At 48.9% G+C, this 17109-nt stretch overlaps 4 protein-coding genes across 4 annotated transcripts in view; 3 read left to right on the top strand and 1 right to left on the bottom strand.

The window, feature by feature from the left end:
- Positions 1-17109, top strand: part of LOC310827680 (uncharacterized protein) — a 919426-nt gene that overhangs the window by 253125 nt on the left and 649192 nt on the right. The window lies entirely within an intron of this gene.
- LOC310827821 (erythroblast NAD(P)(+)--arginine ADP-ribosyltransferase-like) overlaps positions 1-17109 on the top strand; it is an 840324-nt gene that overhangs the window by 335285 nt on the left and 487930 nt on the right. The gene's annotated exons all lie outside the window — the stretch shown is intronic.
- LOC310827789 (uncharacterized protein) overlaps positions 1-17109 on the top strand; it is a 232250-nt gene that overhangs the window by 63395 nt on the left and 151746 nt on the right. The window lies entirely within an intron of this gene.
- LOC310827875 (SCO-spondin-like) overlaps positions 1-17109 on the bottom strand; it is a 163936-nt gene that overhangs the window by 52661 nt on the left and 94166 nt on the right. The window contains exons 66-78 of the mRNA XM_083704405.1: positions 16083-16217; positions 15327-15472; positions 14180-14274; positions 12148-12200; positions 10995-11165; positions 10036-10206; positions 8706-8785; positions 8212-8375; positions 6321-6367; positions 6000-6200; positions 4864-5034; positions 2753-2950; positions 1634-1730 (exon numbers count right to left, since the gene is read on the bottom strand). Of these exons, the coding sequence (XP_083560531.1) occupies positions 1634-1730; positions 2753-2950; positions 4864-5034; positions 6000-6200; positions 6321-6367; positions 8212-8375; positions 8706-8785; positions 10036-10206; positions 10995-11165; positions 12148-12200; positions 14180-14274; positions 15327-15472; positions 16083-16217 (1729 nt within the window). The remainder of the gene's footprint in view (positions 1-1633; positions 1731-2752; positions 2951-4863; positions 5035-5999; positions 6201-6320; positions 6368-8211; positions 8376-8705; positions 8786-10035; positions 10207-10994; positions 11166-12147; positions 12201-14179; positions 14275-15326; positions 15473-16082; positions 16218-17109) is intronic.

Here is a 17109-nt window from a genome sequence, read left to right as displayed (position 1 = left end):
GCCTGGTGAATCGCACCTTCCTGCGGTGTAAAAGACACGAACAGTCGCTTATCGTTGCACATGTGGTGGGTCGCCGCTGAATCAACAACGAAGAAAGATCTAGACGTCTTCTGGACCTCTGCAACCTTTGGAGTGAGACCATTGCCTTGTGCTGCGTTGTCCTGGACACCGGACCTTTGCCTTTGCCTCGGCCTTTTCCACGCGATGAGCTTTCGCTGCGCTGCTCTGTCTTGGCCCTGGGATATCTGCATTCCCTCTTCATATGGCCTAGACGTCCACACGAGTAGCATTTCACTGCCTTCAAAGCTTTGGCGCCATCTGGTGGTTCCACTGCACTATGGGATGACGTCTGTGAAGACTCCCCCTTGCCCATGCAGCTAGCACCCCGGCGGTCTGCTTCATTCTGAATCATGGCAGTATCACAGGCTACTCTGAGTTGAGCATTTGGCTGATTGGCATCAGATTCCCCACTTGCATCAGCCAGCCTTCTGCAGCTAGCCATCATGACTTTGGCATTAGCCTTCTGCGTCATCTCTGCTGCTTTAAATCAGGCTGCTTTATACATGCTGCGTCTGTGTACAGCTGCTTCAATCCAAAAGCAAATTCAAAAACAGCCTCTGCTGGTGAACCTGTGCCTTTCTGCTTAACTGCTTTGCTTATCTGCAGCTGCTTCAAACCGCATTCCAAAGGCAAGTTCAAAAGTGAAAGTTCTCTCTGCTGTCTTAAATTCATGCTGCGACACTGCTGCAGCTGCTTTACTTTCGATTTCCCCCAGCATAGGAAAAATTTATCCTTCTAGCCTTTTGCCTGTGCCACGGCAAAACCGGCTATAAAAGTTCAAAGTCCAGCCATAAAGCCATTAATTAGAAGCTGGCAGGCTGCCCGGAGCTGTAGCACATACCTCATCAAATCATCTTGACGCGCAGAGATATCGTCCGATCCGGCCCTCTGCATTCCGATCCTTTGCCTGCACTCCAATTCTTTGCTCCTTTGTTCCTTTGCCAGGAGCCCGACTTCTGGAGTCCATTCTCAAAACACTGCGTTTTTCTGGGCCCGGAACCAAATGTTGGAGATAAGCAGTGTCCAGTGCACAGCGGAATGATGAAAAGTACGTGCCAACATGCTCTATATTACTTTATTTACACTTCAAAGCTGGTAATTTACAGAAAAAACATCTTCCCTCTGCCGGAGCAGAGAAAGGCATCCTCTCTCCTCTAAAGCACGGAGAGAATCATACTGAACTGCAAAGAACAGTGAAAAACAGGAAACCAGTGTACGTCACATCCAGTCTCCTTTCCCGTGAGAAAACCCAACAGCACTTGACTGTTGAATGTAAACATTGTCTTGTGACAAGCACTTCGCTGCTCAGTGAAGGAAGCAGAAACCAACAATTTCCCCCCGACTGGTGAGCCTAGTTCACGAAAGAAAGGGAGCTTTAGGTAAATTTTGTCAGCCATGCCATGCAAAGTGCTGGGGCCAGAAGATCGCCGTGTTGCGCTTATAAAGTCAACCCAAGTTGCAGTGAAATTTAGGTGTGGCCCCCCCCCAAAGCAAACAAAGGGTGTAAAAATCTAACAAAATTAACCAAATAAAGGTATTAAAAGCGTCATTAGCCTGGCTTGGCCAGACTCACCAGTTCTGGCAGGGTCCAGTTACCGTCTCCCCAGGTTGGACATACTCCCAGGGGGGGAGCCCTGACCACAGAGAGAGATTCCGTCCTTCGGGGACACCTGCCAAGACGGGGAAAAGAAAGAAGAATTCAGAGTTGGCCGTTTCCTCCTGCTCCCCTTGCCCTCCCTCTGTGAATCAGGCCCCACTCCATCTTGAATTCCCTCCTCTAAAATGATTGCCAAGCCCAGCAAACTGGGCTGGGAAAGATCTGTGGCTCAGTGGCAGAGCAGCTGCTTGGCCTGCAGAAGGTTGCTGGTTCAATCCCCCGGAAAGTCGCTGCCTGCCAGTGTAGACAACACTGAGGTAGGCGGACCAGCTGCTTCCTATGCTCCTATTAGTTGGGTGGTAGTGAGGGGACAGGTTACCCAAACCTGACTGTGTAGTCACCCCAACTAGGCCCCAAACTTCCCAAATTCTTTCTTTGAGGATCCATTAGCTAAAATCCATTAGCTTGGGCTGTATAACACAAAGTAGCTGAATAAGCAAAGCGTTCTCCTTTATCAGTCCATGAAGGCGTAATAGATGGCCTTGTCAGTTCCGAGTAGAGACGGTTGTAGTTACCGGTTGTAACTATCCTGACCACGCTGACGCACAGACCCCGGGAATGGCGCCAGGAGTGCCAGATAAGAGTACAGAAACAATTTCTATTCATGCTCAAGGATACAAACTTATGTGTACAAACTCAGGAGGCTGGATTCCTGGGGAGGGGGAAAGGGGACCTAAAGGGAATATAGGCTGCATGTAACTGCTCTTTAGGTGTGCTTGCTTGTGACTGATCATGCAGTGCCTTTCTGCTCTTCCCGAGAACAGAAATAAACTCTTTCTCTGAACCTACCCTCAGTGTCTATTGGCTCCTTCCTCCCTCCCGGGAGCAACGCTCACCCGACCCATGGGAAAGGTCTGAAAGGCTACAGTAGAACACGTGCTTGGCATGCAGAAGGTCCTTGATTCATTCAGTTCCCCTGCCTGAAATCCTGGAGAGCTTCTGCCAGCCAGTGTGGTCATTACAGAGCTAGATGGGGCAATGGCCTGACTCCAAACAAGGCAGCTCCCTTTGTTAAAGATTCATTCACTCACTCACCCAGCCAGGTGTTCTGGTACTTGCAGCGGCACTGCTCTGGCGGGACGCACACGCCATCCTGCAGCAGCTGCCCGCCTGGGCAGGCGCACGAGAGCTGGCACTGGGGGCTGTCCAAGCAGGCAGTGTCCGGGTGCAGGTCCTCGCAGCTGCGTGGGCAGGCCTTGCCGCAGGGGAACGACACCTGGCCCCCGCTGCAGTCTGGGGGGACCAGGAAAAAGGCACTCAGATCTCTGTGCGCATCTTGGGGGTGAACTTTCACTCCATGTTCACACCCAGGGCCGGATTTAGGTTTGATGCGGCCCTCAGCTACTAAAGGTAATGGGGCCCTTCCTATGTCCTCCTGTCCTTTGTCAACAACAAATTGTCACTGTTTTTTGTGTTGAATAGATGCTATATGGTCATTTATGGACCTAATAGGTATCTAAAGCCATTTGCACATCACAAAATATGCATTTTAACAAAGTCATTGTTGAAGTGAAATACAATTAAGAACTATATAAACAGTGAAATAATTATGAAGCTCTAACTTAAAATGATTTTTTATTCATAACAAAATAATGCAAACACATTGGCATTTGGCAAGAACAAAAGTTCCTTCAGAAACACCATTTACAAAGACTCATCATCTGGTCTCCAGAAACTTCCTATAACATGAAATAATTATAGGTGTCAGTATATGATGCAAACTACTAATAATTATAAATAGCAGAATGTAGGCACCCTATATGTAGAAAGGAGCAAACCAGGGATATTTGAGGGAGTAGGCGAGCAGGCGGGGGCCATGACTTACATCACAGGAGCCTGCACAACACAAAACGCTGTTGCTGGGTGTAGGTTTTATTTTATTTGGTTTTTAATCTTATATTTTGGAAATGTACATCCTATCAGATGTCAAGGAAATAAACACCTATCTGACTTTAGAAGACACCTGAATGTAGCCCTGTTTAGGGAAGTCTCTAATGTTTGATGTTTTATTGTGTTTTAAATATTCTGTTGGGAGCTGCCCAGAGTGGCTGGGGAAAGCCAGCCGGGTGGCCAGGGTATGTATGTACAGTGGTACCTCGGGTTAAGAACTTAATTCGTTCCGGAGGTCCGTACTTAGCCTGAAACTGTTCTTAACCTGAAGCACCACTTTAGCTAATGGGGCCTCCTGCTGCCGCTGCGCCGCCGGAGCACAATTTCTGTTCTCATCCTGAAGCAAAGTTCTTAACCTGAAGCACAATTTCTGGGTTAGCGGAGTCTGTAACCTGAAGCGTATGTAACCCGAGGTACCACTGTATGTATGCATGTATGTATGAATGAATAAATAAATTAATAAATATCATTATTCCTGTTCATCAGTCTCAGTCTCTTAGCAACCCTTGGGGCACCTGGGCTCCATTTTCGCTCTCCCGTTGTCACTTTCCACGCAACAGCTCTAGAGTTCAAACGAATATTCACCTCTGAAAATCTTAAATTCCTCCGCGACATATTAATGATATACAGTAATCCCACGCTTTCTCCAAAAACTTACTCACCGTGGGCCAGTGTAAAAGCAGGTGTTTCAAAGGAGCCTGATCCAATGAACTTATTACCAATAAAAAAAATTCTGGTGGGCGTGAACTAATTTTCCTTCCGAAAATATGGGTATAAAGGGTGTTTTTTGAGGACCACTGTTGTATGTTCTGACATTCATCCCCCCCAACATCAGTGCCACCCCCACCTCTCTCATTATGGGGCTTTTGGGGGGGCAACATCAGTGCCCCCCGGAATATCTTTTTTGTTTTTGTTTTCTAATTTTAATTTTTTACCCACCACCGAAACACAAACAGTGAAACCCCCAGGCGGCTGATACACTGGGTATACAATATTCAATAATATACATATTCAATAATAACATATTCAAATCAACCATATGTACTCTTCTATATACATTAACGCTCCTCCTTCCACAAGGTTTATTTAACTTTTAACATTTAAAATTGCCCCAAATCATTCAAACCTACTCAAATACTTCAATATCTTCTCAAACCAATCCTCCCCTTTCTCACTGACCTTAAACCCTTTCATTCTGCGTATCTGCACAGTTAGGTATTCTAAAATTATCCGCCCAGCCCATTGCACCTTCTCACCTTCGCACTCGGTGACTCCGTCGTGGCACGAGAGGGTCTGCCGGGCTTCGCCAGGGCAGGGAAGCCCCCCAAAGCGGGCAGGGGGGTTGCTGCACTCCCGGCTCCGGGCCGACTCTCCTCCGCAGGCGTCGCAGGCGGACCAGGGGCTCCACGCACTCCAGGCCCCGTCCACTGTGAAGCGCAAGAGAAAAGGATGTGTGTGTGTGTCTGCTGAGCCCTTCCTCTTTCCTTGATTTCAATTTTTATTAAGGGTTTTCAACATAAAATACAATAAAAGCCAAACTGATCAAAAGAAGGTAAGCAGGCAAGAAGTGAGAATAAGCAAAGGAAGGAAGGAAGGAAGAAGGAAAAGAAGGGAAAATAAACACAAGGTGCTCCGTTATAATTATATCGTAACCCAGGCTTCCTCAAACTCAGCCTTCCAGATGTTTTGAGACTACAACTCACATCATCCTTGACCACTGGTCCTGCTAGCTAGGGATCATGGGAGTTGTAGGCCAAAAACATCTGGAGGGCCGAGTTTGAGGAAGCCTGGGTTACACTATAATTATAACGGAGCACCTTGTGTTTATTTTCCCTTCTTTGCCTTCTTCCTTCCTTCCTTCCTTTGCTTATTCTCGCTTCTTGCCTGCTTACCTTCTTTTTATCAGTTTGGCTTTTATTGTATTTTACGTTGAAAACCCTTAATAAAAATTGACCTGTTGTAACCCTTATTCCCTTCCTAAACACCCATCAACCCAGTCGGATGGGTGGGGTACAAGTAATAAAATTATTATTATTATTATTAAGCTGGGGTAGGAGTCAGGGTGTCAGACTGGGAGCTGGAGGGACGGCGGTTCAAATCACTAATGTTCAACTATGAAGTTTGGTGGGTGCCAGTTGCTGCCTCTCAGCCTAGCCTACCTCTCAGGGCTGTTGTGACGATTAAACGGAGGGGAGAAGAACCCTCTAGGTCACCTTGAGCTCCTCAAGGTGGGCTATAAATGCACACTAAGAATATTGCACAGTAGGAAGAAAGGGGTCTGAGCCCCCCTCCCCATCTGAGCCTTTCCCTCCCTAACCACTTTTACAAAAGTTCATTTGCGGGATCTGTGAATCTGTGAGCCACCCTCCTGTTTGCCCCAGAGGTTTGGTACCTGGGCAGAAAGAGTCCATGGGGCACTCCTTCCTCTGGAGCTGGATTCCGCTGTCGCCGTGCTGCTCCTGCAGTCCCTTGCACTCGGGACCTCCGTTCTGGGGCTTGGGGCAAGCGCAGGCCCGGTAGCGGGTGACCATCTCGTTGCCACACGTCCTGGAGCAGGGGCTCCATGGGGACCAGTCGCACCAGCCGCCGGGAACTGGAATAAGGAGAGAAAGAGGTTGCTGGGCTCCTAATGAAGCCTTTCCCACGGGGGGGGGGCTTCTTTCTCTCTGTGAGGCCCCCCCTCTGCCCGGCAAAACCTCCCTGTGGGACTCACCGGCACAAGCTTGACTGGTGCAGATCAGCTTCCCTTTGGAGCAGGTGCTGGGAAGAGAGAGAGAGGCAGAAGATGGGAGATGCCGTTGCCTGGTGTCGACGGGCAAGATAACAAAAGCATTCTGGGAAATGATTTCTAATGAGTTGAAAAAAATGTTTAAAATAACTTTTTTTGGGGGGGAAACCAGAGGCTTTTCTACTAGGTACTTTAGGTGCAGAGATTCCGAAGGAGCAGAAACGACTATTCATGTTCGTGACGACAAGAGCGCAGATATTACTGGCCAAGAGATGGAAAGACGATAAAGTTCTGACCAGAGACGAATGGTTGATGACTACGCCAAAATGGCAAAATTGACCGGGGAAATCAGAAACAGCGAAGAGAAGAACTTTTAAAAGAAATGGGTAAAATTTACAATGTGCTTAAGAGAACACTGTAAACAACTAAAAACTTTGGCAGGACTTGAAGTCATGCTTGTAATATACGAAGAATTATGGTAAAAAATGGATTTTTGGGGTTTTTTGAAAAACAGAGAAAATATGGGAGGAAGTTGGGAAAAAAGATTGATAATGGTAAGCATGGAAGGGTGGAGGGGAGTCAGGGGGTTCAGGGAATCCCAAATGATGATGTTGATGTACTGCATAATGTTTGAATTCAAATTGCTTATATAAAATTCAATCAATGGAAGGGTCTCTGAGGGCCATCTAGACCAGGGGTCAGCAAACTGACTGCACCTCGGGCCAGTGTCTCCAGTGCCAATTGTGCAGCAAGCCGGAGGGCAGGGGAGCGCATGCCCATACACGTGCGCACATGCTATTTGCAGCGCACTTCTGGGTTGGAGGACAACCGGAAATACCTTGTGCACATGTGCACACGCCTCCTCCAACCTGGATGTGCACTGGAAATAATGATTGCGCATGCGCAAATAACGCTTGTGCATCCACACAAGCTATTTTTGGTGCTCCTCCGACCTGGAAGTGGGCAGCCGTGCAGTGCAGTGCTGGTAAGAGCAGGCAGCGGCAGCGGGGGTCGCCACGGGCCAGATAAACAAGTCCCTCGGGCCTTATCTGTCCCGCAGGCCTTAGTCTGGGGACCCCTGATCTAGACTAACCTAAGGTTACCAGAAGCAATGACAAACCTAGACAGCATCTTAAAAAGGTCCATACAGTTCAAGCTCTGGTTTTCCCAGTAGTGATGTATGGAAGTGAGAGCTGGACCATCAAGAAGGCTGATCGCCGAAGAATGGATGCTTTTGAATTCTGGTGCTGGAGGAGACTCTTGAGAGTCCCATGGACTGCAAGAAGATCAAACCTCCCCATTCTGAAGGAAATCAGCCCTGAGTGCTCACTGGAAGGACAGATCCTGAAGCTGAGGCTCCAAGACTTTGACCATGTCATGAGAAGAGAAGACTCCCTGGAAAAGACCCTGATGCTGGGAAAGATGGAGGGCACAAGGAGAAGGGGACGACAAAGGACGAGATGGTGGGACAGTGTTCTCGAAGCTACCAGCATGAGGGAGGCAGTGGAAGACAGGAGGGCCTGGTGTGCTCTGGTCCAGGGGGTCACGAAGAGTCGGACACGACTAAACGACTAAACAACAACAAAGTTACCAGACATCCCTGTTTCCTGGGGATATTCCTCGGATTTATAAATCAGTCCCCATACAAAATCCATTGAAGTTGAAAAGTGTCCCCGGATTCATTGAAAAAAATCTGGTAACCTTAGACTAACCCCCTGCAATGGAGGACTCATAAGTAAATGCATGGAGTTGTAGAGGCCAGAGGTGCACCCAACCTGCTGCAATGCAGGAATCACAGCTAAATCGTAGCTGGCCTTTGACCCCTGGCCCCCCTGGAGGCCCCAGCCCTCAGCCCCCCATCTCTGCCTGGCCTCACCAGGTGTTGCATCCGTCAGAGCGAGGGACGGTCTCTCCCGGCAGGTGTCGGAGGCCGGTGAGCAGGTCCAGGCAGGTGCAGAGGTCCTTCTCCACGCAGGCCGTGCCGTTCAGGACTTTCCCCCCAGCGCAGTAGCAGCCGGGTTCGCAGGTCCACAGGCAGTGCTATGGGGGGGGGAGAAGGGGGGCAGGAAGATGAAGGCCCATGGCAGCGAGGAGGGGCCGGGTTCGCCAGAGAGCGCCAGGGTCTGCCGCAGCCTCTGGCAACCCAGTGAGGCAGAACTACGTGCGCCATGCAGCCATGCCGGCTGGGGCAGGTGGGAGTTCAACCTCACAGGGTAGTTGTGAGGATGACAGGAGGAGAGGACCACCTTGAGCTCCTTGGGGGCAGGAAGGTGGGGTAGGAAAGCAATTAACGAAGGTGAAATAAACCATCCCAGAGACAAAAGCGGGGGGCTGGGGATCCCCCAGGCAGAGATGCCCACCGGGCCTCACCGAGATGTCGTCGCAGGAGCGGGGGCAGGGGGGCCCACAGCGGCTGTAGGTGGCACCCTCCAGGGCAGAGCAGTCCACACCTGTGCCAGGTAGGAAAGAAAGGACAGGTGAAGTCCCCGAGGGGAAGAGACTTGGGCAGTGCCCACAACCTCTCGCCACAACCATCCTCCGAAAGTGCAGCTTCCTGGGCCCAAAAATGACTGGCAGGGAGGCAGGCAGGCAAATGGATGGCGCCAGAGGGGGGTCAGGAGATCAAATAGCCCCCCAACGAGGAACTCACTTCCCCCACTTTCCCCTGTCCCAATTTCTGGACTCCTGTTACAGTCAGACCTCGGGTTACAGACGCTTCATTTTGCGTTTTTTTCAGGTTACGGACTGCCGAAAGCCGGAAGTACCAGAACGGGTTACTTCCGGCTTTTTGGTGGTCATGCATGTGCAGAAGTGCTAAATCGTGCTTTGCACATGCACAGAAGCACCGAATCACGACCCACGTGGGCTGCGAACGCTGTGGGTTTCGAAAGTGCATCCGGCACGGATCATGTTCACAATCTAAGCATCCACTGTAACCCATGGTTACCATCATTTCAGATATCTCAACATGTGGGGCGCACCTTGCCCACCTAGAAATATACTTCGCCCCTTCTGCGCCCCCCACGAATATATATATTTTTGTGGTGCCACCACTGAGCAGGCAGGAGGACTTTTCAGGCTCTACTGCAGGGTGAAGGTGATGTCATGGCTAGAGATGTTGTCTAGGGAGATCTGGGACCAAATCTTCGTTCGCCCACAAAGCGCTCTCTCTCTCTGCCTAGTCTACCTTGGAGGGTTGCTGGGAAGACAAAGCTGTGTCTCTGTGGGGAGAGCCATGCCGGTTTACCACAGAGGTAGAGCCCGAAATTAGCCCCCAAGACTTCTCTTCCTGGCCCCCGGCACTCTCCCCAGGTGCCCTCCTCCGCTCCCCAGCCCTGCTTGCCCCTTTTCGCTTGCCTGGGATGTGTCCTTGAACCCCAACAATAATAATAATAATGCCTGGGTATAAATAAAATTATTATTATTATTATTATTATTATTATTATTATTATTATTATTATCCCAACCTTCTATAGCAGGTGGCTGAAATGGCTCTTGTCCCGCCACAGTGGTGCCAGCCCCCAAGCGCACACTTCCCCCAGCCAGCGGGGGCCGTCCTTTTTCCAGGAAGGGCTCCCCAGAAGCCCCCCCCCCATTTTGGGGTGAGGGGGAAGAGCGATGGGACAGGGGCAGAGATTTTACCAAAACGTCTAGGTGTGTCTCCAGCATGCAGGGTCTTCTGATCCCGGCCCTGACTCACCTGGGCACGGGTTCAAGCTGCAGCCCTCCAGCTGGGTGGGGACTCCCTCGCAGTAGTCCCCGCCCCCCTGTGGGGCGGGGGTGTCGCAGGCTCTCGCCCGGCTCCTCATGCCTCCCCCACAGCTGGCGGTGCAGTCGGTCCAGGGGCTCCAGGCCCCCCAGCCCCCATTCCCTGCAACCACAGAGGAGAAAAGAGCATGTGTGGGTCGCTGGGCCCCCCATTGCAGACTCCCTCTCTCCTGTGTGGTCTGCCCCCCAGGTGGAGGAAAGAGGGAAGTTGCTGTTATAAGAATTCTAAGGTCTCAAATATGAATTAAATGTACATAAATGTACTAGGCAAAGACATACATAAGTATATGAAATAGTATAGGAGAGCAATCTTGAAGTCATTTTGACTCTCCCAGTGACCTCAAATATTCCGCTGCAGTAAGGGAGGCAAATGGCGAAAGGCTTCCCATTGTCTTTTTTGCTTGCAAATCCTGTCTTAAGGGCACATTTCTGTATGAATAGGGTGAGCCTGTGACCTGGAGTCAGGAACTAAAGTATTAATTATCAAAAAAGAATGGCCAGGCTGCCCAGGTAATGCAATCAGTGACCATTATCAGGTATCCTGGCAAAGCAGGATTTCTGCTGTAGACTGCCTCCTTCTGTGATGTATGTATGATTTTGGGGGTAGTGGTCTTGAGCTACAGGGTGGACAATTTCAAAAGTCTATATAAGGGCTTGCACCCCATTTTTCTGGGTTCCTCCTCCGGAACTAGCTGCTTTGCTTCTCAATATTCTCTGGTTTGTCTCTGTTATCTTCTCCTACCAATAGGGAACCTACATAAGGACTCTATACGGGGTCTTGGGTCCCCCATAAGGGAAAAGGAGCAGGTTTTTCTTATAACATTGTGAAGGTGAAGTCTTGACTCTGGGAAGGCAGCAGGAAGGAATAGGGGTGTTTAGGGGGACACTTACGGGCGCAGGGCTGAGCCTGGCAAGGTTTGTCCTCGCGTTCGGGACCCAAGCAGGGCAGCCCCATGCCAGACGGAGGGGGGTCCGTGCAGAAGTGGTACCGGTTCTGTAGCCCCAGCCCGCAGGACGCTGAGCACTCACTCCAGGGGGTCCATTCTGACCACTGGCCGTTCACTTGGGAAAAGGGAAATCACCAGTAAAAAGGTCTGAATGGGAGGTGGCGAGCTGTGATCTTTCTGGGGGAGACCCTAGATGGAGTAGGGGGTGGGATGGGGGCACAGCAAGACTCAGATTGTGGACAGAATGTCTTCCTTCACAGAGTGTTGGCCTGTGGAACTCTTTCCCACAGGAGACAGGGATGGCCACCAACCTTGATGGCTTTAAAAGAGGATTAGATAAATTCATGGAGGAGGAGAGGGCTACTGGATATGACAGCTCTGTTAGAATTCCTGCTCCGTGATTGCAGTCATGGGATTGTTGTCTCACACATGACGGTGTATGTTTTCATTCCACAGAGTGGGAAGTGACGGAGACAGGATGTTTGTGTTCCTGTGTTCCGTGAAGTGGGACTATTGTCCTTTGTTCTTTTTCTCTTTGCTGTCTGATGCTGGAGAGAGAGGGAGCCATGTTGCAGTGCTCTGTGTGTGTTTATATGTAAATAAAGTAGATTAGCCAAAATGCTGAGTTGCTGAGGTCTGTTGCGCATGATGCGCAAACTCTGCGGATCCCTAAGTGTGCCGATGTTTGTTGGCATTGGTCGCTGTGATGTTTGGGCTGAAGAAAGCTTTTGAAGCTCCCGAACGATCGACCAGGAGGGAGAGAACATGCCAGTCAGGCATGTGTCTCTGCCAGGGTCCTACTCGAGTGTAAGCTGAACTCCTGACAAGCTCTGCTCTGCTTGTGGGACGCAAACAAGCCGGATCCAAGCACAAGAGCAACTCTCTCCTCTTGTGGTTTTCAGCAACTGGTCTTCAAAAGCATCGCTACCCTGGATGGGGAGGCAGATTGCAGCCCTTGTGGCTAGGAGCCATCAACAGCCCCAGACGATTCAAGATCACCTGAAAGGGCCTGAGCTCTTTGCAAAGGGAAGCAAAAGGATGGCTGTTTCACAGCAAGAACCTCCAAACCCAAAGTGTCCCAGTAAGTCAGGCCTTACCGTCTCCGCAGGCTGCCCTGGAGCAGTTGCGCACACGACCGGAGAGGCAGGTGCTGCAGAGAGGAAGAGAGAGTGTTTTTTAGTGTAGGGTACCCATCCGCATATCGCCAAAATGCTTCATCATCATCATCATCATCATTTTTAATTTGTCTACCGTCTTTCTATCTTTCAATACTCAAGGCGGTTTACAAGCTGAAGAAACAAAATGTACATCTTATTACAATCTAATGCAATACAAAAATGTGATAATACAGTGGTGCCCCGAAAGACGAATGCCTCGCAAAACAAAAAACCCGCAAGACGAAAGGGATTTTCAGTTTTTGCGTCGCTTCGCAAGACGAATTTCCCTATGGGCTTGCTTCGCAAGATGAAAACGTCTTGCGAGTTTGTTCGCTTTTTTCCTAAAGCCGCTTGAAGAGGCGCAGTTGCGACGGACCGTGCTTCGCAAGACGAAAAACATCGCATGACGAAAAGACTTGCGGAACGAATTAATTTCGTCTTGCGAGGCACCACTGTAAAACACAACTTTAAAATAGGCAATCTACATCAAAAAAGTAACATTCAACAATCATTAGAATAGTATAAAATAATAATATCAACATATACGATACGATACAATATCTTTATTGTCATTGTCCCATACAGAACAATGAAATATAAAAGTTAAACAGAAATCCACTCAACAGTCACAATAAATAATATCTAAACTATAATCAATAAGACAACGGCAAGCCACTTTACATAAAACAATACAATACAAGACACATTGAGAAGCAGAGACTAGAGGGTAGAGCAAGGACTCCTGGGGCTGGAGGGTGGGGCAAGGCAGGTAGAAGGAGGCTTCAGTCTAATTAAGGCATGAAGGGGTTAAAACCATGGAGTAAGCTGTCCTGCCAGGCTTAGCTATGTCCACTTCCCCTGACCTGGGGAGGAATCAAGCTTTTGTTCTCCTCCAATCTACTTGTGAATCTCAGCGCCCGGAGAGGGTTGAGCTGGTTGCTCCGGCTCGGACCGCATGGCTGTCACCAGCCGCTCTTGAGTTCCTATACCAAGAATCTAGCAACTTTTACCACTTTCCAAGCAAGCTAAGTTTCACTGCCTGTGCAACTGTTCTGAAGCACGTAAATCTGACCTTTGAAGAATTTGTAAGCAAACCATTTTTTAACTTACCAAAGGTGTGGTCTTTTCCTATGCTGGGGGAAGAGGGAAACTTTGGAAAGAAACCTTTTTTGGAACTCGCTCGAAAGGGCATATTTTTAAAAGCCTGTATGTCTTTTCCCCTCAATAGATTTTATTAAAGTTTGAAAGAAAATATACAAAGGTCATTATCAAATATCTTTTTATCTAAGATAAAAAACTAATTAAAAACACAAACCAAAAGGAAGAGAAGAGGAAAAGAGAGAGGAGAACTTTCGATTCTGTGTCTGTCAGCTTCTTCAGTCCTCAAGCCCAGACATAAGATCATTTTCTTTTTCACACAAAAAGTCTAGAAGAAATTCCCAAACTTAATAGTGACAATGGTTTTTCTTCGATTGAACCCATCCATTTTGCCACCCCAGCCAAGTCCGTGCATAGACAAGTCTCGCCGCTAACAACCTATATTTCTATGCTTTGCTTTGTGGCATATTTTTTTTCTTTTTTTAAATCATTTTTATTGATTTTCTAATAAAAACAGCCAATCAACATATCCACATCATAATCCAACTGAAAACAAGAAATTAAAATAAAAAAAGACCAACTTGTACTCCAAATTGTAATTATTAATTTTTTCTGGCTCCCCATGGTCTGGACCTCTGAAGCATATCTCCAGATCTTCAGTCCTGCCTCTTCTCGTGCCACAAGAAGCTTAGTGGCATATTTTCTGACTCTAAATCTCTGCTGGGGTCCTCTCACAAAAAGAGTCCTTGCCCCAAACTTGGACCTTGGCATCCAGGAACTTCTCCTTCCTCTCTCTCTCGACATATTTGCACCAGCGGCTTGAGCTGGCAGGAAGGGGCATGGCTGGCCAAGAACCAGAGGAAGAGGCACTGACCAGTTTTCACAGCCTCTGGGTACCACGTCTCCCGGGCCGTACAGCATCCCATCGAGGGCGCAGGGGCACTCCTCCTCTGGCACGCAGAGATTGTTCTGTAAGCGGCGGAGAGGGAAGGGGGCAGCATTAGAGGCAGAAACACACCGCCCTTCTGAGATCAGCCTCCCCCAAATGGGGCCCTCTGGAAGTTTTGAATGACAAAACTTATTTTGTATACACAAAAAATGAATTATGCTACCCAGTATCAGGAAGTTTTTAATGTTTGATTTCCGGCCCCCCCTTTAAAAAAATATATCTTTATTGATTTAAAATAAATACATTTATGGGAAAACAGACATACAAACAAACAAACAAACAAACAAACATTCAAACAAATAAACAAACAAACAAATAATAGAAAAGTCAAACAAACTACCACAATATAAGAAACAACAAAATTAATATAACTAACATCATTTATACTCCCAATACTGAAAGCAATTGTAAAACCTATAGAGAAAGAAATTTTTAGACTTCCAATTAATCTCACTGTACTTTATCTATCAATTATCTTATACCACACAGTTGCATATTTCTTCCATAGTTTCTTTTTACCTCCCTACAAACTTATATTTATACAATACACGGATCAGTCTAATTCTGCCAAGATGTTTCCTCTTATACCATAGTTTTTTTTAAAAAAAAGTTTGATGTTTTATTATGTTTTTATATGTGCTGGAAGCCGCCCAGAGTGGCTGGGGAAACCCAGCCCGATGGGCGAGGTATAAATAAAAACATTGCTAATTATTATTAATATGTACCTAATTAAAACATCTTGTGTTTTCCCCACTGTCTGGGGGTGCTGCTGCTGGGAGTTGTAGTTCAGACCTTCCTGAGGGGCCCAGGTTGGGGAAGACTAATCTGCTATCAATCAATCAATCAATCAATCAATCAATCAATCAATCAATGATCCATCCTTCGCCCTAAGGCCCTAAGGCCCCAAGGCAGCATTACAGCATTAAAACACAATATTAAAAAGAGTGTAAGGCAACTTGTGAACATAAAAATGAGGTGGGTACAGATTAGGCGGCGCCACGGAAACGGCCCTGCCCTGGGGGACGCCCCCCCCAGCCTCTACATGGGAAAAATGAGGGGGGCAGAGACTCACCAGCAAGAAGGTGCTGTTGGGGCAGTAGCAGCCAGCATGGCAGGTCTCATTGGCGCTGGGCACCGCACTGAGCTCCGCGCAGGAAGCTGGTCCGTCGGCACATTCTTGCCACACCTTCCCCTCCGGGCAGACGCCGGGCACCTCACCTGGGTGCGGAAGTGCAAGGCAGAAGTGGGTGGAGCATTTCGAGGGGGCAGGGGGTAGCTGGGGGGGGGGAGTTAGCCTGGCGCTACTGAGGTCATTCTACCAAAATAGACGCAGAGAACTGTGCCAGGAGTTTCTGTGCACTCAGTGGAATGGGGTTACAAAGTATATACATGTGGATCTGTCCCATATGGGGATAATCCCAGCGTCCTGTTGGCTAAAAGCCAACAGAGCATTTCTAGCTAAAAAAGGCTGCTCCAACGACAGACGAAGTCAAAGAGAGAGTGGCAGCATGTCTTGTCCTTTTGATCAAGGTGTCTCCCCTGCCAGGTAAGTATGTCTTTCTTGTCCTTTTGTTACCTGGACAGGTAACCTCTAGTCCACCTCTAGTCACATGCAAAAGGAAGGATGTTCCAGCCCAGGAAGAAACAGGAAGTTTTCGACTGGCTGGACCAAACCTCCCCTTGCATGTCCACTCTAGGAAAACAAGGAATGTTGTGTTTGACTGCTCCCAGTGGATTACATCTGACAGCACCGCCCCCCCCCCACGCTTTGGGAATCATAACAGCCTTTCTGTCTCACCCAGAACCGAGATGGGTCCACCGGACTCACCTGTGCAGGGGGGAAGGTGGCAGGTGGCAAATTCGATCCGGCGCAAGACGGTCAGGCTGGCCCTTGTGCGATTCCGGTATCCGCCTCCGCAGGGAACAGAGCACTCAGACCAGGGCCCCCACTCCATGCCGGAAGCTGGGATGGGGGGGTGAGAACAGAGGAGAAGGAATAATAATAATTTATTATTTGCACCCTGCCCATCTGGCTGGGTTTGCCCAGCCACTCTGGACGGCTTCCAACAAAGAATAAAAATACATTAAAATGTCACACATTAAAAACTTCCCTGAACTGGGCTGCCTTCAGATGTCTTCTAAATGTCAGGTAGTTGTTTATCTCTTGGACATCTGATGGGAGGGCGTTCCACAAGGCGGGCGCCACCACCGAGAAGGCCCTCTGCCTGGTTCCCTGTAACTTGGCTTCTCGCAGGGAGGGAACCACCAGAAGGCCCTCGGAGCTGGACCTCAGTGTCCAGGCAGAACAATGAGGGTGGAGACGCTCCTTCAGGTATACTGGACTGAGGCCGTTTAGGGCTTTCAAGGTCAGCACCAACACTTTGAATTGTGCTCGGAAACGTACTGGGAGCCAATGTAGGTCTTTCAAGACCGGTGTTATATGGTCTCGGCAGCCACTTCCAGTCACCATTCTAGCTGCCGCATTCTGGATTAGTTGTAGTTTCCGGGTCACCTTCAAAGGTAGCCCCACATAGAGAGCATTGCAGTAGTCCAAGCAGGAGATAACCAGAGCATGCACCACTCTGGCGAGACAGTCTGCGGGCAGGGAGGGTCTCATCCTGCGTACCAGGTGGAGCTGGTAGACAGCCGCCCTGGACACAGAATTGACCTGTGCCTCCATGGACAGCTGTGAGTCCAAAATGACTCCCAGGCTGTGCACCTGGTCCTTCAGGGGCACAGTTGCCCCATTCAGGACCAGTGAGTCCCCCAGACCCGCCTGCCTCCTGTCCCCCAAGAACAGTACTTACTTCTGCCTTGTCAGGATTCAGCCTCAATCCTTTAGCCGCCACCCAGGG

Source organism: Podarcis gaigeae (assembly GCF_964106915.1).
Source record: "Podarcis gaigeae genome assembly, chromosome: 12".
NCBI classification, from domain to species: domain Eukaryota; kingdom Metazoa; phylum Chordata; class Lepidosauria; order Squamata; family Lacertidae; genus Podarcis; species Podarcis gaigeae.
Note: the sequence above shows the minus strand (reverse complement) of the source record. Positions and strands in the feature narration are given on the sequence as shown.